Genomic DNA, 21,761 nt, shown 5'->3' on the forward strand with positions numbered 1-21,761 from the left:
TGCACTACTGGGTATTTACCACAAAGATACAAATGTAGGGATCCGAAGGGGTACGTGCACCCAAATGTTTATAGCAGCAATGTCCACAATAGCCAAACTGTGGAAAGAGCCAAGATGTCCATCGACAGATGAATGGATAAAGAAGATGTGGTATATATACACAATGGAATATTATGCAGCCATCAAAAGGAATGAGATCTTGCCATTTGCAATGACGTGGATGGAACTGGAGGGTCTTATGCTGAGTGAAATAAGTCAATCAGAGAAAGACATGTATCATATGACCTCACTGATATGAGGAATTCTTAATCTCAGGAAACAAACTGAGGGTTGCTGGAGTGGTGGGGGGTGGGAGGGATGGGGTGGCTGGGTGATAGACATTGGGGAGGGTATGTGCTATGGTGAGCACTGTGAATTGTACAAGACTGATGAATCACGGATCTGTATTTCTGAAACAAATAATGCAATATATGTTAAGAAAAAAAAAGAAGAAGATAGCAGGAGGGGAAGAATAGAAGGGGGGAAATCGGAGGGGGAGACCAACCATGAGAGACGATGGACTCTGAAAAACAAACTGAGGGTTCTAAAGGGAAGGGGGGTGGGGGGATGAGTTAGCCTGGTGATGGGTATTAAAGAGGGCACATTCTGCGTGGAGCACTGGGTGTTATGCACAAACAATGAATCATGGAACACTACATCAAAAACTAATGATGTAATATATGGTGATTAACATAACAATAAAAAATTATTTTAAAAAAAACCCATAAAGGCGGCCCCAGACACTGCCTGCATCCTTAAATACTGCACCCTGCGTTCCTCTCTTGCCTGCTCTGCTTCCTTATTTGAGAGAAAGCAGGGTCACGCCCCCACCCCAAGTCACTCATGCTATCCCAAGTGCCATCCCAAGTCCTTCCTCACCCTCACGGTGTTGGTTTTTTAAAGATTTTATTTATTTGAGAGAGAGCGTGGGCAGGGGCAGAGGGAGGGGGAGAAGCAGACTCCCCGCTGAGCAGGGAGCCCACCGCCATCCCAGGACCCCAGGATCATGACCTGAGCCAAAGTCAGACGCTTAACTGGCTGAGCCCCCCGGGTGCACCACCTTCGCGTTTTATCTAGTGCTTCAGCAAATCCTGTCAGCTCTACCCACTTTGTCTCTCTGTCCCATTGCCACCACCCAGGTCCCCACCACCCAATCTCCCTCATTCCGCCCCACACAAGCCGCAAGGGCAAGATTTTTTAAACGCAAACAGGATCATGTCTCCCACTCCTCAAAACACTTCCCTGGGGCTTCCCAGTACTCCAAGGTCCTACGAGGCCTGGCCTCTGACATCCTCTCTGTCCTCACTACCGTCCCAGCTCCCTCCAATGCCACATTGGCCATCACCTTTCAGTTCCTGGTGCTCTGCATGCTTCCTTTGCACATGCTGTTCCCTCTGCCAGAACACTTCTCCCTACTCCATCCCAACCCTACTTAGTGAACGCCCCTCCTGCCCAGGCTGCTTCACATACTTTCTTTAAACAGGTCTCTGGTGTTCTATGCCTTCCCTTCCCATTCACTGGGTGATTAGGATTAGCCCCAGCCCCAGCACACACACCTACCTCTGTGAGGTAGGGTAGGGACCCAGGTTGGTTTTGCTCACTATGGTTTCACTGGTGCCCACACACAGAGTTGAATCAATGCTTGTTCGATGAACAATAGGTGAGGTTATGAGTAAGGCACCTGCCTGATTTTGGGTGGGGGCCATATTCCCTGGTTTACTTGGAGAGGCCCAGTGTTTACCTGCCATCCCGGTGTAATCATAATGGTGCCCATGTTCACTCTCAAGTGTCCCAGTTTGGTGATACCTTATATGGTCAGTCTAGTTATTAGAAAGGAGAAGAGGTTTACCCCAGAGCATCTTTCCCACGCCCACACTGGTTTCCCATTTTCCCCCTACAAGCCCAAAGCGTTTTCTTCTTGCTCCTGAAATATTTCTCTTCTTTTAATATTCTCCTTGCATTGCCCCAACCCCAGATATACATAAGAATTATGTTTGCCCATTTCACTGCAGGACTGTCCTCCCAGAGGGTTGCCATGGTGATTGAATGATGTCACTGCCCTGGAAACAGTTGCCTAGGAGATGAGTGATGTCACTTCCAGGAGGTGATTGTCATGGTAACCATCTCATGAAACTAGGGGGTGGCCAGGAAAGTGAAGGGGGGTGGAGGGCGGATGCACAAGGGACAAATGTGAAGGGCGGAAGGAAAGGGGGGGCACAGGAAAAAAGTCCAGGAAGAGGATGGGGACCATCCCAGAGCAGTTGAAAATAACAGAATCTCAGAAATGAAAAAGCACGCGAAGACCACCAAACGCACCCACCTCATTTTTAGAGGCTGCTGAGAGGCCAGGACTGGCTCAAGGTCACACCACCGATTTACAAAGAACAAAGAACAAAGCCTGAGGCATCATGACCCTCTGTTTCTTACGTGGCTCATCCGCAGACTTGGGTGGTGAAATAAAGAATTCTTTTTGGTCATTTCTTTTTAAAAATTTCTGGTTCAAATCAATCGTTCATGAATTCAACAAATTCTTGTGTGCTGTGTGCTAGGCCCTGTAAAGAACCTGAGTGACATCTTCATGGTTACTATAATATATATTTTTTTATATAGAATAGAATATATGTATTATGTGTTTATGGTATCTCCCCCCACTAGAGTGTTAGCCCCATGAGGACAAGCAATACACCCTGCCCAGTGTCTACCATATAGTAGGAGCTCAGTGTGTTTGCTGAATGAGTGAAGATGGAGTGATGCTGCCATTGTGTGGTACAGACCCATAGTACAGGAACCCAGAGAGAGGGTGGTAAGTCACTATCAGGGAGGAGGTAGGATTTCATAGATGGGATTTGAATAGGTCAAGAGAAGAAAGCCATTGCAGAAGGGAAGAGTAATGGCTTGAGCCAACGTGAGAGCAAGTTAAACAGGTTGGATCCAGCTGCATAGAGATGTCACATAGTGGTGCTTTGGTTTACCTCTGGAGTCATACTGTGGCTGTAGCACCTGTGGGCATCCCCCCTTCTGGAAGAAGGAGCTCCAAGGATTAGGAAGAAGAAAGGCATTAAAGTCCATGTTGCTGGATATTCCTGGAGTCCTGGAGGTAGGGGTGGTGCAGGGACTGATTTGAAGAGGCAGATGTGAAGAAGGTAACTGAGAGAAGTCTGGCTGACAAGGAAGGAAAAGGTACCATCAAGGAAGACCTGGAATGTCAGGCTTCCAGCCTCTGCCTGAAGGCAACATGCTCATGAGAAGAACAAGGACTTGGGAAGCCTGCGCGTGGCATACTTTGCCACTTCCCAGCTGTGTGCCCACATGAAAGTCTGTTTCCTCTCTGAGCCTCTCAATTGTAGCTACAACCTCTTTCACAGGATTGTTGGCTTTGATTTTTAAAATGTATGTAAAGCCCCATTTACATTACATTACATTACATTACATTACATTACTGTTAAGTCACCCACATGAGGCAGTCAGCAAATGTCATTTTCCCTCTCCTCCCTGGTACAGTCTCTGCTTTCCAAAACGGCATGGGAGATATACTTTAGGAAATTGAACTTGACAGTGGATTCCTTCATTCTTTAGCTCACCCAATCTTTTGGAGCCCTTGCTTTGCTAGACATAATAGGGCCCTATGGCCCAGTAGAGGTGAAGGAGGAATGTACACAGTAATTTAGAATAATGCAAAGACTGACCCAGTCACCTGGTAGAAGGGTCCCAGACAGATCAGAGGTTTCGTAACAGACAACTTTTCATTAGGCCTGAAAAAGGAGGATTTGATTTGAGTGCGATGTTGGATAGATCGGAGAAGGAGAGAAACCAGAGAGGCAGGAAGGCAAGCTTTGTACTTTCCTAGGACTCCTTTTCTCCAAATGGGGATCAAAAAACCCATGGCATAGTGGAAAGAGCCTTGGAGGACGCCCCAGTTTTGATCTCAGCAGTACTCTTACTAGCTCATACCACCTGATACCTGGTTTCCTCAACTGTTAAAAAGATTATCAAAAAAGTAATTAAAAAAGAAAAATATTACCATTCCCACCTTCCAGGGATGCTGTAAAGATCCAGAGACCACACACCTGAGGTGTACAGAACATAGTAGGTATTTGAAATCGTTGCTTTCATCAGCCCGATGACTGGGTTTTATAATGGAAGGTGATCTGTTAAGTCCCAGCTAGCTGTGAATCAGTGTTTGTGCTTCCCTGGAGGGTCTCCTGAAAACTGAGGACCCTCTTGGTCTCTTGAATGACAGGCAGTCTGTAAGAGTGTATAGGAGGAGTGTGTGGAGGGCCCAACAGTTGGAATGCAGCCTAGTTTACAGAGCCAAGAGACATCCAGAACTCCCCAGTCTCAAGAGATTTAAGATGGCCAAGTATTTACCCAACAATAACTCCATTATCAAGAATCCTATACCCTACAGTAGTCCAAATGTCCATCAATTGATGAATCGATAAAGAAAATGTGGTATGTGTACACACACACACACACACACACACACACACACACACACACACACAGAGTGGAGTATTATTCAGCCATAAAAAAGAATGAAATCTTACCATTTGCAACATGGATGGAGCTAGAGATTATGCTAAGTGAAATAAATCAGTCAGAGAAAGACAAATACTGTATTTCACTCGTATGTGGAATTTAAGAAACAAAACCGTAAGCAAAGGGAAAAAGAGACAAACCAAGAAGCAGACTCTTAACTACAGAGAAAAACTGACGGTTACCAGAAGGGAGGTGGGGGACGGGAGGGGCTAAACAGATGGTAGGGATTCAGGAGTGCACTTCTTGTGATGAGCACTAGATGATTAAAATAAAAACTTAAAAAAAATCCAATACCCTTTCCTCCAACTGAAACAAATGAATTTTTTAAACATTTTTTTCTTTTGTTTTTTAAAGATTTTATTTGAGAGAGAGATTGAGAGAACGAGTGGGAAGGAGGGCACAGCAGGGAGCCCGACGTGGGACTCAATCCCAGGATCCTGGGATCATGACCTGAGCCAAAGGCAGACGCTTAACCGACTGAGCCACCCAGGTGCCCAGGAAAAAAAAATGGATTTTTGAGCAGAGTTTGAGGAGTTATAGAAAATCTGAAGCAATAGCACCAATAAATTTAAAAAATCCCTTTCCAAATAGAATTCATTCAACTCTAAATGAAAATATTAAAAGTGGGGCGCCTGGGTGGCTCAGTTGTTAAGTGTCTGCCTTCAGCTCAGGTCATGGTCCCAGGGTCCTGGGATCGAGCCCTGCATCGGGCTCCCTGCTCTGCAGGAAGCCTGCTTTTCCCTCTCCCACTCCCCCTGCTTGTGTTCCCTGTGTCTCTCTGTCAAATAAATAAAATCTTTAAAAATATATTAAAACTACTTAAGTGTCCCCAGAATGGGACGTATGCCACATCCATTTTTCCTTCTCAATCCCAAGAGCATAGTAAAGAACGATGAACAAAGATTTAAAGAATCTGAATGTTAGTCTGGGTTCTATTACCAATTTTCCAGTGTGACCCTGGAAAAGCCATTTCATTTCTCTGGAGTTTAGTCTCCCCTGCTCTAACACTGAGATGACCCTATCGTTTCATAAGTTCATCTTGATAAGTTTTAAAACATGAATGAGCAAAATGGGAAGGAAAGCTTTGGGATCGTGCAGTTGAGAAGGCCTTCAGGTTTATGGCACAGGTATAGTTCCCTCAGGTGCTCTCAAAGAATCCCATTTATCACTTACGGGCCTGAAGTATTAATTATGTGTCCTTACTTCCCCCACAACCCCATTCCCAAACCAAAGAAGATGCCTTACACACAGTACTTTGAGTTGAATGAAAACATACTACAAATCCTACACTTAATAGAAATGAGACGTAAGTCTCGAAAAGTTGTGTGGTTTGTCAAGGCTGCCCACTTGGAGTATGGCACTGGCAGAACCCAGGGCATTTAGAACTCTGGATTAGGAGTCTTAGGCCATCTTCTGCGGCTTAACCAGCTCTGTGAATTCCAGAGGTCCACAAGCTCTGCACCTCAGCTTTCCTCTTTCACAAGGTGGGGACAAAACCTTTCATTAGATAGCTATGAAATGAAAACATGAGTGTTTTTCTTAAAGCTCCTCCTGTGAAGGGCATTTCAAATTTAGTTAAGTTTTAATGTCTACATGTTTATCTCAGGCAAGTATCTTGGCTACATAAAGCTGGCAGCTTTAAAATACCTGACCTACTAACTGAAGAGAAACTTAATAACCACTTTTAGCTAGCAATGAGGTCAACCTGAAACAGGCTTTCTTTATTTTTATTTATTTGACACACAGAGAGAGAGAGAGAGAGAGGGAGAGAGAGACAGAGCCAGCCAGAGAGGGAACACATGCAGGGGGAGCGGGAGAGGAAGCAGGCTTCCTGCAGAGCAGGGAGCCCGATGCGGGGCCCCGATCCCAGGACTCTGGGATCACGACCTGAGCCAAAGGCAGACGCTTAACGACTGAACCACCCAGGCGCCCTCAAACAGGCCTTCTAACGAGTATTTTAGCAGCACATGGGTCATACCTCTACTTCAGAATGAGAAAACAGGTTAAATTTCTAAGCTTAAAAGGTCTGTGCTCCACCACAACAGAAAAGTTCAAGGACAGAGACCACTGCCATTCTCACCAGTCTAGCGTGAAGCTTTAGTAAAGATTAAGGTATTTTAAGACCTTTGTGTAACTGAACCAATCCACTAACAAGCACGTTTGGTTCCTGGGCACCAAGCTGCAGGGGATAAAAACTGCGAGGGGCTCGAGTCTGTATCATCAGAGGATGAGGTCTAGCTGGGAATGCTAAGCGTCAAGAGAAGCCTTGGGTGAAAGCAGATGGGAAAGAACTTGGTGTCCGACCTTTTCCTTTTTTAAACATAGATGGAGGCTTTAAAGATTATTTCAGGGATCCATTTTATTGTATCTGATACAAAAGAATATGAAGAAAATGAGGACATGTATAAGCTCAGTATCTACCTTGAGTATTAAATATCAACCGACATTCTGCTAGGGTGGTCAAGCTACACCCTCCCAAGTTAAACACAGGCTTGACCTTTCACTAGTCAGGTGCTATACTGAGGAAGACCAAGCATTTTTGTTTGCTCAACTCCCATACCAGTACCAGTTATCAGGAAAAGTGGATCAGAGAGACTATGTGGACTGGGTTCACAGAAAACAACTGAAAATTCATGAGTCTAATGTGTACACTGCAAAATGTGTAATGGAATCAGAGAGCAAGAAAACTATTTGCCAAAAATGCTTCAGTGTTTGAGATACTAAAAGCAGGATTAAAAATGGTAACCTATTGGAGAGCTCCGGGGGTGGGGGGGAGAGGATGAAAACCACACACATAGGCAGAATATCCCCAAAGCAGCATTTATTTACCCACTGAATTCCGAAACATTTAATTTAGAAGTCTGGCATTTCATAATCACCCATCTTGATTGACGTGGGCTGACACACATGGTGCTGTCAGGATGCACAAGGACAATAGCCAAAGAGTTTACAAAAACTGAATCCATGATTCTTAAACAATCGCAACCAAAAAAAAAGTTACAGGTATCAAAACTTTTAGATGCATTGCATTGAAAAAGAAGGTTTGTGCACATCATAATTTAAAGAGGCAAAACAAGGCGCTACTGAAACCTCACGTTAAACAGTTTATTATAAAGCTGATGGAAAGGAGGAGTGGTCTCTTTGTAATCAGCTTCCCTTAACAGTTTTCCATTAGCTGAAGAAAGAGGTGGGAGGGGTGAATTCATTTTTTTGCATGCACAAGATGTACTGCTTAACAAAACACTATCAGCTTGTTTTAAATGGATCATTTAAATATCAATCGTAGCCTGTGTTGGCTAATTCTCCTTTCTAAACTTCCCCATTGCCTTTGCTAGGATTTCACATAGATCAATAGGCATAGAATGCCTCATTCAGAACGCACTTGTCTGCACAATTCGAAAAGGGGGCCCCTAAGGGCTTAAAGCAACCATCAATCCAGCAATGCCCATGAAGATTTATCTGCAACTGCTTCCCAAGGGGCAGGAGAGCAGATCTGAGTAGCTGTGCTGCCAATACAGACAGGTTTAGCACTAGATATTTAGTGATTGTGGCAAGGAAGAATCAAGTGATGATGGGGGGTGGTGGGTGAAGGAAGGGCCCGGGACCCGAAGACTCTTCAGTTGCCTTCTCCTGCTTCTTCATCCTGCTGGTCGCTGGTCCAGAGGGTGAGGTTGTCTCGCAGCAACTGCATGATGAGCGTGGAGTCCTTATAGGAATCCTCGTTTAGCGTGTCCAGCTCAGCTATGGCATCATCGAAGGCTTGTTTGGCTAAGAGGCAGGCCTGCTCAGGTGCATTCTGGATCTCATAGTAGAACACGGAGAAGTTGAGGGCCAGACCCAGCCGGATGGGGTGCGTTGGCTGCATGTGCTCTTTGCTGATTTCAAAGGCTTCCTTGTAGGCAGCCTCAGAAGCTTCGACCACACTGTTTTTCTTCTCCCCAGAAGCTACCTCTGCCAAGTAGCGGTAGTAATCGCCTTTCATTTTCAGGTAAAATACCTTGCTCTCATACTGGAAATCATTGCAGTTCTTGATGAGGAACTTGTCAAGCAGAGCCAGGACATCATTGCACACTGTTTCCAGCTCCTTCTCAATCTTCTCCCGGTAAGCTTTAACTTTCTCCAATTTTTTTTCATTTCCATCAGCCATGGTTTTCTGCTCAATGCTGCTGATGACCCTCCAGGAAGATCGCCTGGCACCAACCACATTCTTGTAGGCCACAGAGAGGAGGTTTCGATCTTCATTGGAAAGAGGTTCATTGAGCTCTGTCACCTGCAAAATCCCCAAAAGATAAACACTGAGATCCAAATCCAAAAATCTTAGGAAGAAATCTTCCTTTGAACCTAATCAACAACCCTTCTCAAGCCAGCGTGGACAAGTTGGAGAAAAATCAATCAGACATGGATCCTGTCTGAAGGAAGACTGTAGTCTAAAAAGAAATAAGTACTTAAAATATTCAGTGATAAGGGATTTGAGAAATTCATAATTCGGGCCTTTTAAGATGTTGCCTTTATCTTGGTAGAGGTATGGGGATAAAGATAACCATGGAAAGATTGTGGTGGTACAGAGCAGTGGATAAAAAAGCCTAAAGGTTCAGCTATTCTGCAAAAGGTATTGTCAACAACAAGATCATACAAGTCCTTTGCCAAATGTTTGAAGATTACAGACTGGAAGTACATTCCAGATTCTACTTCCAACTTTATATTCTAGAAAGAACTAATCACACCTCCCTCAAATACATATTAACACATAAAAGCTTCACAGATGAGATCAAACACAGGTCAAGTGGCCAGAGTTTTGCCCTGAGTGGTTACACAAGAGAATCCTACTGGTACACTCAGACCTCCCCCAATCCAAATGGATATATCAGTGACAGGAACCTGCCCCCAGCCTCTGCTAAAAGGAAGCACAGTTACTCAGCAGGTAAGCGCTACTTTGACCTACCTGGCAGGAAATCCTGACTGGCCATCAAGGATGGAAGCACCAATTACTTTTAAGAGAAATGTTAAATTTCATAAGCCGTAACTTTCTTTAGGTAGTTCATGATGCCAACTCCACATGAGCCAGCTATGTACTTAGTAAAAAGGGCGCTGGACCCCCAAAGTTACACTGAAGTCCTAACCTCAGGACCTGTGAATGGGACTTATTGGGAAATAGGACCTCTACAGACATAATCGAGTCAAGATGAGGTCATCCTGTATTAGGGTGGATCCTAAATCAAGTGACTGGTGCGCTTATAAGAAGTGGGAGATTTGGAGACACACAAACACAGAGAGAATTCCATGTGATGACAGACGCAGAGATTGGAGTGATGGGTCTACCAGCCAAGGAACGCCAAGGATTACCAAGAGCCACCAGAAGCTAAAAGTGAGGCAAGGATTTTTCCCTAGAGCCTTCAGAAGGAGCACTGACACCTTGATCTTGGACTTCTAACCTTCCCAACTGCAATAATATAATTTGCTCTTTTAAGCCACCCCGCTTGTGGTACTTTGTTTGGCAGCCCAAGGAAACTAATACAGACTTGGAATCAGAAAAACCTGGGTCTGGGCCCCAGCAAAGCCACTAATTTTCTAAATTGGCCTCTATCTTTATAAAGTAGGGGGATTCTTTAATTATATGACTTACTGTAAAGGTCTTTAATTTTCAGAAAAAAAAAATTTAGGAAACCAACCAACACTCAACAAAGAAAAATATTACTTAAACTGTAAGGACAGAAACTCCTGCAATTGAGGGGAAAGGGTTTTGTAAAGGCCAAGTTCAAGGGAGAAAGTTATTAACAGCATATTAAAACAGACATGCTTTAACATGGATTGAAAAGACTGAGCAGTGGAGAATCAGAAATTCTAAAGAAGATCAAAGAAATTAACTCAAGAACATAAGCAACAAATATAATCATTATGTGTAAAATTAGAAAACTTGTGTTAAGTTCTTCATTGTCTACTGGCAACCCCCTCCCCAATAAAAATACCATCAATTCCCCCATTTCCCTGTCCCCAGCACCCCTACTCTTTTGCTACAAATCCCTGGCCTGGGATTGTCCCTCCACCTCTGCCTACTCAATCAAACCAACCGCACTTTTTTCTTCAGTGTGGTCTTTGGCTACAGGCTGCCTCTACCCATCCCCTAGGAGGGCTGCCTGCAAACCAGGTTCCTCATTCCTCCTCACACAGAGGTTGAGTGGTCTCCACACTTTTCTCAGCGATCTGCCCAGTCCCAGGCACTCTCTCTACTAACCCCAAATCCATGCTCCCTTCAAATCCAAGTAAAGACCTGTAACCCCAATGGTTTTCTTCTCCAGTGAGTTCCTTGATATTTGTTAATTTGGTCTTTCCAGGAAGAAATCCTTATAAATGAAAATTCCATCTGGAATCCTCCGACAAATCTGGTTGTTGAATCCTCTCAAATGACTCACTTTTCCAGGGCAATATTCCGTAAAACATGAGGCAAGCACGGAATTCCAGAGCTCCTTAGCTTCTGCAATAAGTCAATCTAAGGGCACTTGACATTAAAATGCAAATGATAAGGAGTCACTAAGATTTCACCCTGTGGCTAATAAAGCTGCTTGTTAGGTTCACGAACACACACCAAGGTAACTCCCCAGAGTGTATCTTTAAAATTGAGTGCATATGTGAAATACAGAACACCTTTATCACCCAGGGTGTTTGTACAATAGATATTATCATCACTAAAAAAAAAAAAAAAAACACAAAAAACCCTAAGAAATCCGGAGTTTAGCCTGAGCTAGCTATGTGAACTTGTCTGGGGATCAAAAGTAAAATAAGGGGCACTGGCCTAAATGATCTCCAAGGACCTCTTCAGCTCTAGTATTCTAGGATTCTGTTTTTCCTGAGCAACAAGAAAAGGTGTGGAAAGGAAAGAGGTTGATATTAGTGTAAATGAAATTTGGTTGTTTCTGTAGGTTTCAGGAATTCATGCGGCCCTTCTCCATCAGGAATAAATTGCCCAAAAAGGCTCCTGGGCAATATTTATGACACCTTCACATGAAAATCATTTACTAGGAGTATTAGTGTTTATGTAACAATCATCTGGTTTCCTGCCAGTCTGAATGAATCACTATCAGCATCAGCTGAGTGTGACTAATAGCTAAGCAAGCATTGTTCTCAGAACCCCAGCCAGGGCCTAACTAGGAAATAACTGGATACGTTTAAATATAGTATTTTTAATCCTCCTGGATTACAACTCAGTTAGGAAAGGGAAACTTATGGAAGAAAGATCATTTTATTACTTGATTGGATAACTAAAGGAAACAGCTTTCCCCAGATTGGAAAAGTATAGACCGAAGTGAAATCAGATGGCCTATTAAAACAAACAAGATTTACAGCCAGTCTTGATTTGTTAGCACCAGTTCCCACTATTTCAAATTCCAAACTACTGGAGGCAGGAGAGCTAAGGAAAGTCTGGTCACACACCAAGAGAAGCAGACACTGGGAGGCAATGTAGCACAAGAGAAAGGAAAACGTAACTACTAGTCCTAACCCCTTGGTACTAAAGCAGCTGGATGGCCATCTGCACGCATAGTCTGGGGAGATGATTTAGTGCAACTTTACAATTAGAAGTTTCCAAATGGTTTCTAACTGGGAACGTGAAGCAAAGACACAGAATTTTCCAGATAGAGAGACCTGCCCAATGGTTCTCAACCTGCTCTCTACTCCAGCCGGTTTCAACACAGCCTCATTTCTGCCCATCGGCTACCCTCAGGGCAGCCATTCCAGACACGACATCCTCATGGGGCAGCATCACCTCTAAGGGACTCCTCACCTCTGTTCACAGCCTCTCTGCCTTCTGCCTTCCTGTTTGCCTGCCCACCTCCCACCCCACTTAATCCAACTCACACTCTTTGAAAACCTTAAGTTGGTGGACCATTCCCATTTCTAAAGGCCCATCTCTCCACCTCCCTTAAGGACTGGGCTCCAGGCCAGCCACTCGACTAATGTTCTGACTGATGTCCTCAGTATTCGGCCGCCTTGGCTGTGCCAACTCCCAGCCTGGGGGCACTCACTTCACCCATTTCCTCTGCTCTAGGACTACACAGCAGTACTCAAAGTTACAAATAACCTGACAGACTACTAACTCATTTATCTTCCTGTGACACCATTTACTTACTCAAAAATCCCTAAGGGCCTCCTCCCACTAACTCACCAGGCAATAAACTATGTGTTTGTGAGTAAAAATAGATCCACTGCCAAAAATAGCAGGACTATTTGGGAAAACTTAAAGTCTTAATCTGGGAAACATCCAACCTCAAAAGTAATACTGAGCAAACAAAAAAATGCCACCCATGGACGGCCAGGCCAAAATGCCAAAGTCATGGTAAATGTTACTTCTCCTAAAGGGCACTCCCATCCTTCAGAGCTACACGCACCCACTACTATCCCATCTTTTATAGTTACCCACACCCACTTGCTACCAACAAGCTTGCGTTTGATCTAAGAGTTTACAACAGGAGAAAACGATTCTCATGAACAATCAGGTAAACATAACCACATCATAAAATCTTTAAACTTCTTTGGCAGAGTCCTGTATGTATTAAAAAAAGAGGGGCGCCTGGGTGGCTCAGCCGTTGGGCATCTGCCTTTGGCTCAGGTCATGATCCCCGGGTCCTGGGATCGAGCCCCTTGTCCAGCTGCCTACTCAGCGGGAAGCCTGCTTCTCCCTCTCCCACTCCCCCTGCTTGTGTTCCCCCTCTCACTGTCTCTCTGTCAAATAAAATCTTTAAAAAAAAGAAGAAAGAAAGAAAAAGAGAATAAAAAGGTGAGTCAGGGTATGAAAGCTTTTTTGCCTGACCCTTCCCCAATTTACTACCCTCCGAGTGAAGATTCTACCTGGTTCCAAGGTGGCAAAGTACCTATCTGTCACCACTTGCCCAGGCCTGGAAAGACCACTCCTTGTCCTCACTAGGGCAAGGCTGCAGTTCTAGAAAGTCAAAGAGAAGCTAAACTTCAAGCTTAGAGCCGACGAGTTCAGGTCGTTAATACCCACTCGAAGCTTAACATTAGTCAAAACAGGGGCGCCTGGGTGGCTCAGTCGTTAAGTGTCTGCCTTCGGCTCAGGTCATGATCCCAGGGTCCTGGGATCGAGCCCCGCATCGGGGGAAGCTTCTCCCTCTCCCACTCCCCCTGCTTGTGTTCCTGCTCTCGCTAACTCTCTGTCATAAATAATATCTTTAAAAAAAAAAAAAAAACATTAGTCAAAACAGCCACCTCTGTTATCATGGAGAGACTGCCTTTTCTTACTCTTGACATAACTGAACATTTTTGTAGGGATTGGCAGGGATTAAATACAACCCATCTGAATGGCATTACTGCACACTACTGTCCCTGGAGGCACCAGCACTGAAAGCTTCAGAAGCTGTGCCAGGTTCCGATCGCAGGGAAGTGCCACCACCCACCACCACAACGGGAAAGCCATTGCAGCAAGGAGTGGGAAGAGCACCCGAATGGTGGGGCAGCAGACGGGTGTCCTCAACTTGGAAGCTGGAAGGAATTTTACCAAGAACCCAGACAATGAAATGTTAGGGTCTATTAGCTTATAAAATAGACTAAAAAAAAAAAAAAAAAGTGGAAAAACAACTGGTGCCAAGGATATGAAACAATTTCTTAAAATACCACGAATATGATTTAACATAGTTCTGCACTTAATTCATAGCAGGAATTCAAATTCAATTAATATTTTGCTTCTTAAGCTAAAAGAAACTCCTGGTCTTCAGGAGAACAAGCAAATCCAAATGTGTGCGTCTGCCTTTTATACTCCCCTGCTATAGCTAAGGACCATACATAGAAGATTCTGGTTTTAATCAAACTTGGCAAAAATGACTTACATCTGATAGATGAAATCACTTGTTCACTAAGCCCACTTGTGTAAAGGGCCCGCAAGTTAGTCACCAACAACGACTAATGCCAGAATGTATACTAGAAATATTATCCCTTTCATGATCCCGGGGTCCTGGGATGGAACCCCTCGACGGGCTCCCTGCTCGGCGGGAAGCCTGCTTCTCCCTCTCCCCACCCCACCCCACTCGTCCTCTCTCACACGCTCTTTCTAATAAATAAAACTTTAAAAAATTTATGCATATTATGCCTTAGCCTCATGGGCCATTATTATACAGTGTTTATAAAGTGAGAGTTCTAAATTCAAGAGTTCAAGTCTTGGCTTTACAACCTGACCTCGAGAAAATGAACCTCTTTAAATCTCATTTGTAAAACGAAGTTAACAATTATCCATAGTCAGTCCATCCAAAGTTGTTATGAAAATTAAATGAGAATGTACACATGGGAGTAATAGCTACCATTTACTGAATGCCTGGTAAGTAAAATGTAAGTTCCATAAACTTGGTAAATTGTAACATAGAAAACACATTTGGGGTATCTCCTTTCAAACCATTTCTGGAAGTGTGACACTGCATTCTACCACTAATATGAAATTCAAAGCTCTGTGAACTGTTCACCAATTGAAGTCCTTTTAATTCGGGCTACTGCAAGAATCCAGAACCTTCTTTCCTTCCTCAGCCAATACATGGCAAAGCAATACTTACGTTACAAATGACCACTTAGTGGGAAATAGTACTCTCTAGTTTATACGTATTTCAAACTACCGTACTGATGTGGCTTTAAGATTTCACACTAACCACAATTTTGGTACACCTCAAAATCATCCTTAGTTTTAATATCTGCAACATGGGTTAGGGTCTCACCCTGAGAAACTCAAGTCGAGCTCTCCACTTTTATACACCACCTGCTCATTCCCCCACTTCCCATAATCTCACAGCTGTTGGAATAAGAGCCTTTTGCCACTGGTTGGGCCAAGTGCCTCTTCCTCTCAAACTGTTTAAGCTGCAGCTTTATTTCCTGCACTCAAGATTTCTATATTCTTCAAGTCCTTCAGATGTATTTCTCTGTCCTTTGTCAACTTTGTAATCAACTATATCAATGTTAAAACACACCATGCTATCCCAAATAATTTTAACGTTTTATAAACTCACAATTACAATCTATGTTTTAATATAAAATAGATGACTTAAGGCAGTAAGAGACATGAATGATGTCCACCCATGAGTATTGACCAGAAATCTGGTTATTTACCCTCTTTCCTTAAATCACTTAAGTCTAATGCACTGACATTTTTATCCCCCTTTATAGGTTTATTTCATTTTTTTATTTATTTATTCGAGCCACAGAGATTTTATTTATTCATTTGAGACACAGAGATACAGAGAGAGAGAGAGCATGAGCAAGGGGAGAGGCAGAGGGAGAGGGAGAAGCAGGCTCCCCGCTGAGCAGGGCGCCCAATGTGGGGCTCCATCCCAGGACCCTGGGATCATGACCTGAACCAAAGGCAGACGCTTAACCATCTCGAGCCACCCAGGCGCCCCTATTTCACTTTCTTCTAAGATTGTATGATAATCCATTTCTCAGAGGTTATGTTTGGGTAAGATCATTTCAAGCCCAGCAGAGAGAGGACCTGGGTTCTTAATCTTTCACAATGCTTCGTCCCACTGTTTCACTCTTTGTAAGCTGCTAGGTATGAGATGAGGAGATCTCGAAGACACTCCTTTAGTTCACTTCAAAAGCATTTCTTGCCTCCTCACATTATGGGGTGAGGCAGGGAACTGCAGTTCTCAAATGATTTGAGGCAACACTACTGTTTCCAATATGCATGATTTTTCTTAAAGCTTACCGACACCATCCTCCAGGTGACACTGGTAGCATAAGGAACATCAAGGATTACAGGCAGGCATTATTAGGCGACCATTTAAATTATAAAGAAAACAGAAAACAAGTTAGAAGAGTTAAGACTGAAAAATGACTTGATAGCAATACCAACATTACTAGTTTTACACTTCAAAAGACTCAAAGCCAAGAGATGTTAAAGTTCAAGGTCACTGTGTGGTGACATCAGAACATCTCACTCAGGCTGCTGCCGTCTATGCTAGAGCAGTCTACTTACCTGTCCACCACCCTGAAGAAAACCCACATAAACCCAGAGGGTTATCAGAATTCCTTTTTTCCGCAAGCTCGACTTCAAGCCTATGATATGAATAAAATGGGGACTGAGTCTTCCCAATAACATTAAGAATTTAATGTACAAATATCAACTTAATAGGTAAAACATAAGAAACTGTCTCCCACTGAACCCTGCCAAGTCTTTTCCAATGAATATATTCTATTAATTTAGATGACAAAAAAAGTTCTGACTTTTTAAAAGGAGTTACATTGAAGGAATGGTTTATCACAATTCTCAGATGACATAATTGGAGCTTGGATTTATTTTTCAATGCTGGATGGCTTATCCAACCCACCAATCATTTCAGATAAGATATTACAGATTCTCAACACACGGGAGGTTCCATTACTTTGCAAAACGCTACCTTTAAGCCTCAGAAAAAAATCTGTGAACACAAGTTTCTAGCTACAGGATAGCATTATTCAAGCCTGCTTATGAAGACCAGAAAGCCAATTTTGTTCTCTCCCCAAACTGTATTTCATTCTGGTTACATCTCTCAATCCTTTCCTTACTTCCCATTTCAAGTTGCCTCAGGTTTCCCAGAGCTCCAGAATGTCCTTTCTAGCCATCTTCCCTTAACCTCAATTCACCTTTATTCAAGCCCCACTCACAGGGTGAACGAAGTCCTCACAAAAATGTCTAGAGGCCTCAGCCTGCACAATCCCAGTACCACTCCATTATTGGGGAGACGTTCACTCAAGTGTGACTTGCTGTGTGAACAGAAGTGGCTCTTATCCGAAAGAAAATTAAGCTCAGAACCCCTTCAGGGGAAATGTATTCACAGTAGATTCTGTAAAGTTTGCAAAATTAATATTTTACATTTGTGTCCCTGAAGAGGGTCCCCTGAATTACAAAGGCTTCAGATCCCAAACCTAGCTTGTCCCTGGTTTAGACTAACCGGTGACAGCATGCCAGGGCTCAAATCAGGATCACCTTTATCAACAAATGAGTGGTGGTGCTGGTTTCCAAGCACACCTAGTGCAATGTTTTAAAACAAAGACACCACAGGAAAGCTATCTCTTCAAGTGTCTGTCTTAGCTGGATAAATCCTAAATATTGACCTCAGCAACGTATTTCATATGATACTAATAGCAAAAGCCTTAAATGCAGCTCTTCAAATGATTCTGAAATTTTAGGGAGCCTCTCGATTTGTGGATTTGTAAGAAATCTCCCAAGGCCAGCAAAAGGACAAATGAGCCATAATTCAGGCCAGTAATTGTCAGGCTTCAGCCCGCTCAAAAATGCCATGAGCTATGGTTAGGGTGCAGATTTCTGAGTCCCAACCCTAGAGCTGCAGAATCTTTAGGTCTAAGGTGGGGCGGATCCTCCCAGGTCTCCCGGAGGATGTACACTGGTTGAACATAGCAGGCTGGTGGCCGTCAGCTGTACCTCTACCACCGTGTGACCTTGACGCAGAGAAGTAATGTTCAATTAGAGAAATGGTAAAATAAAGTTAAGAGACAGGGGCAGTAAGAGGATAACCGGAACTCTTAGTCTCATATATGCAGGTGGTGTCTAATCCACGGTATGTGCTAGGGTGTGGCCGGGCACGAGTCCTTCACCGGAAATCAAGCTGCAGAAACAATCTACGAAGATCTCGGGAATGCAAAGACACACAGCCCTGTCTTGCCAAGAAGTCACGTCTCATTTTAATCTCCAGGCAGATGCTCCGTGCATCAGACCTGGGAGTGGGGCCCCACACCCACCGCCCTCCAGCTCGCGTCCACGTCTAGACTGCAGGGTGGGGGGTCTTCGCACACAAAGCCAGCCCCGGGCGTGGGAAGATGTAACGAGAACGATTCCGGCAAGTAGAGCATAACAGATCGGGATCACACAGACTTCAGATGGTGGCAGAGAAAACCAGGAGAGACAGGACGCCACTCACTAGGTGATTCTTTATTACAAGTTGGGGTATGGAGGAAGGCGAGAGGGAGGCGAGCCCCCACGTTGGGCAAAACGGTCTAGAACGAGGAATGGGGCTCTCTCACGTTTCCTCGGGCAGCCCCTCCCCCCCCAGGGCTCCGAGCTGGGATACAGCGACCCCCGCCCTTCTGAAAGGGGCCACTGTCGCCCACCCATCCTCGTGGGGCTGCATTCCTCCCCCGAGACCCCACCCCGGCCCGGCCGCAGGAAATGGCGGGGCGGGCGCGGGAAGCGCGGGCTGTCGGCGGGCGGCCGCGCCCAGCGAGGTTGCGGGGTCGCCCCGGGCCGGGAGGGAGATGCCGCCCGGCCGCCCACCCCTCCCCCTACGCCGGGCCCCCCCAGCCGGCCAACCCGACCTCCCGGCGCGCTCACCGCCTTCATGGCGGAGGCCATGTCGTCGTAGCGCTCCGCCTGCTCGGCCAGCCGCGCCCGCTGCAGCAGCTGCTCTCGGTCCCCCATGTCGCTCGTGGCTCGGCCTCGCCTCGCGCCCGCACCGCTCGCCCGCTAGCTCGTGCGTCCGCTCTCTGGTCGCCGCGGAGGCCGCCGCCGCGCACGCGCAGTGGCTCGCCGGCCGGCCCAAGGCTGCAGGCTGCAGGCAGCGCCGCCGCTCGCGCCCTCTCGCTGGCTCGCCCCGCACGCTGTGGCTCGCGCCGCCGACGCCGCCGAGGGAGGAGAGGCGGCCGCGCTGGGGGATGGGAGGATGGAGGACGCCTGCGCAGTGGGAGCAGACGGGCCTGGCGGCGGGGAGCGGCGGGAGTGGGAGGGGGGGAAGGGCGGGCCGGCCCTAACGGTCTATTTCAAGGTGACGTCACCTACTATAAATAGCCGCCGCCGCCGCCGCCGCCGCTGCCGCCGCCGCCGCCCCACCCGAGAACTGCGCAGGCGCCCTGTGAGTGCTGCATTTTACCGCCGCATAGGTGGAGGTGGGAGAAGGGAGAATGGGGTGGGGACTGCGGAGCCCGAGGAGGGGGGCGCGGTGATGGCGGTTGCGTAGGTAGCTCAGTGTCACAGCTCCTCCTCGAAGCGCGTCTCTGAGGCCAGGTTGGAGGTGTGGCTGCAGAAGGACCCAAAAATCAAATAACCCTACTGTTTGGAAAAGCCAGGAGGCCGTGTGCCCCGGGGGGCGGGCCGGGACCGCCCCCGCCGTCTGGCCAGCCTTCACCCCAGGCTGGCCCATGGGCTCCTTGGGGACGCACCCTCTGCTTGGATCCGTACTGGCCAGGGCAGGATCGGGTTTGGACTTTGTCCAGACACCCCACCTGCCACTCCCAAACACACATTTCACACCCATCGGGCTGCAGAGCTGTGCTCCCACCTTGACAGTTGACTTTGGGCATACTGTGCCTTCCATGAGAGGAGGGACAGGGTGGCCTGGATGTGATGAGTAACATGATATATCTCCTAGGAGCCAGCCCAGTGGTAGGCCTGTATAGGTATAAACATACTTAGTCCTCACAGCCCACCCCGCAGGTGGGCACACCGGGTCTCCCCATTTTTCAAAGCCAGATTAGTGACTTAAGGTTACACAGCTGGTAATTGGTGGAGCCAGGATCTGAGTTCAAACCCAGGCTGAACTTCCTTCTGTGGCAAAGAGGGGGGTGGATGGGCTGACTGGTCACTAAGCCCATCCCTGTTGTGGCATTCTATGCTGAGGGTCCCTCATGCTAGGCCCTGGGCTGGGCCTTGGACAAACTAGGAAAATCGCAATGACTAAAACATAGCCTCACTCAAGTACAACATGCCAAGGGCAGCACAGGAGAAGGGACCTTAGGCTCTCTGGGGGGAAAGAGTACTGGGGGAAAGAGTAGCTATAGAATAAGATACATTCTCTTGGCTCATAAGCCAGATCTAAATACACAAGTGCAGGTAAGCTGGACTTTGAGGGAGATGAAAGTCAGGGAAAAAGTATTAGGGAGTGGGGTCCAGCACAGACAAAGGCTTAGCAGTGAGGACAGAAACAAAATCTGAGAGACAGTGAGAAGAAAGGCCTGGCAGTGGGAAATGAGGTTGGGCAAAACGAGATAATGGAGTGTTTTAAATGCCAACCCGAAGATTTGAGTCATTATCCTTAGGTAATTGGGAACCAGAAGAGGTGTGGAAGTCCCATTTCAAGCCAAGAATCTTGCTCTGGAGAGTAAGATGTATTTGAAGGGAGAAGTGAGGGACTGGAACTTAGTTTTACCATCTAGCAATTGGACTCAAAGGACTATTAAATGCACCGTAGAATAGAAATCCTGAAATGTCCAAGGTGGTAGGACATTTAGAGTCACTGTCATCCAACCCTTTATCCCATATAAGGAGAAACTGAGGTCTGAGGAAGAGGAGAGGCTAGCCCCAGTTTGCACAGTGAGTGAGCAGAGCTGGGGTCTCCATACTAGGTCTCCTGTCTCTGGGCCTTCTCCCTGCTGTGACACTAAAATGAGGATCTCAGTACCCATGAAACAGGATCTCAGTGTGAGTCTGAGCAGAGGCCCCCCCACCGCAAGTTTCACCATGCTTTGAAGAGTCACCTTTGCTAACTACAAATGGAATTGAGGTTAGCAAACTAGGCTGATCTTTCCCCTGGTGGATATCTTTAAAGAGCATGATAGATGATAATTAATTGTCCCCCCCCCCCATGAAAATGGCGTTCCAGTGAGAGGTGGGAGGAGAGCCAGCGCTGGGAGATTTCTATGTTTCCTTCCAGCTTTTGGAGAGATTAGAGCCCTTCCAGCTTTTCTGATCATGCTGGACTCAGACTGATTTCAAAACAGTGAAAATTAGGTAGAATAGGGCATTCTAATTCTAATAAATGTCAATGGGGGACACTTTGGTTCTCCCATGAAGTTTTTCTTCTCACCAAAGTTCACTGTCTCCACTTCCTCACCTCCCACCCACCTCTCAGTCCAGTGTACTCCGGGTCTGTCTACCCCTAGGCCTTCACCTAGATGGCTCTCACTGTGGCCACCAGCAAGTAGCCTCCTGTTGCCAGTCCAAGGTCATTTCATAGTTCTCACCTTCCTGGCCCCCTTGACCACCCTGGGCACAACTGCGCTCCCTTCCTACACAGGCTGTCCTCTAAACCTCCATGACGCTGCACTGCACCCTCCTGGCTTCCCTCTGCTGCCCCACTGCTCCCCTTCTCTGGTCTCCTGCGTGGGCTTGTCTTCTCAGCCTACCCTGAAATAAATACTGGGGTTCTGCCCCAGGCCCTCTGCTTTTCTCACTCTGTTCTATCCTGGGTGACTCCATCCACACCCAC

The 21,761-nt window shown here is 46.0% G+C and overlaps 1 protein-coding gene across 1 annotated transcript; it reads right to left on the minus strand.

The window, feature by feature from the left end:
• Positions 1–7,384: 7,384 nt before the first annotated feature.
• Positions 7,385–19,176, minus strand: YWHAH (tyrosine 3-monooxygenase/tryptophan 5-monooxygenase activation protein eta). The gene is made up of 2 exons (XM_028124667.2): positions 18,893–19,176; positions 7,385–8,848 (listed from the first exon to the last, which is right to left on the minus strand). The coding sequence occupies exons 1-2, from the start codon at positions 18,977–18,979 to the stop codon at positions 8,195–8,197; spliced, it is 741 nt and encodes a 246-aa protein (XP_027980468.1). The 5' UTR covers positions 18,980–19,176; the 3' UTR covers positions 7,385–8,194.
• Between the last annotated feature and the right edge of the window lie 2,585 nt (positions 19,177–21,761).

The sequence above is a fragment of the Eumetopias jubatus genome, unplaced genomic scaffold (assembly GCF_037043125.1).
Source record: "Eumetopias jubatus isolate StellerSeaLion01/CBP00866 unplaced genomic scaffold, mEumJub1_p1.0 scaffold_16, whole genome shotgun sequence".
NCBI classification, from domain to species: domain Eukaryota; kingdom Metazoa; phylum Chordata; class Mammalia; order Carnivora; family Otariidae; genus Eumetopias; species Eumetopias jubatus.

What these genes read in the sequence shown, in the direction of transcription:
- YWHAH (XM_028124667.2), bottom strand. Translation starts at nt 18,979, where the DNA reads ATGGGGGACCGAGAGCAGCTGCTGCAGCGGGCGCGGCTGGCCGAGCAG. An exon ending in TGGCCTCCGCCATGAAGGCG is followed by an intron (nt 8,849 to 18,892) that starts GTGAGCGCGCCG and finishes GGGATTTTGCAG; the next exon opens with GTGACAGAGCTCAATGAACC.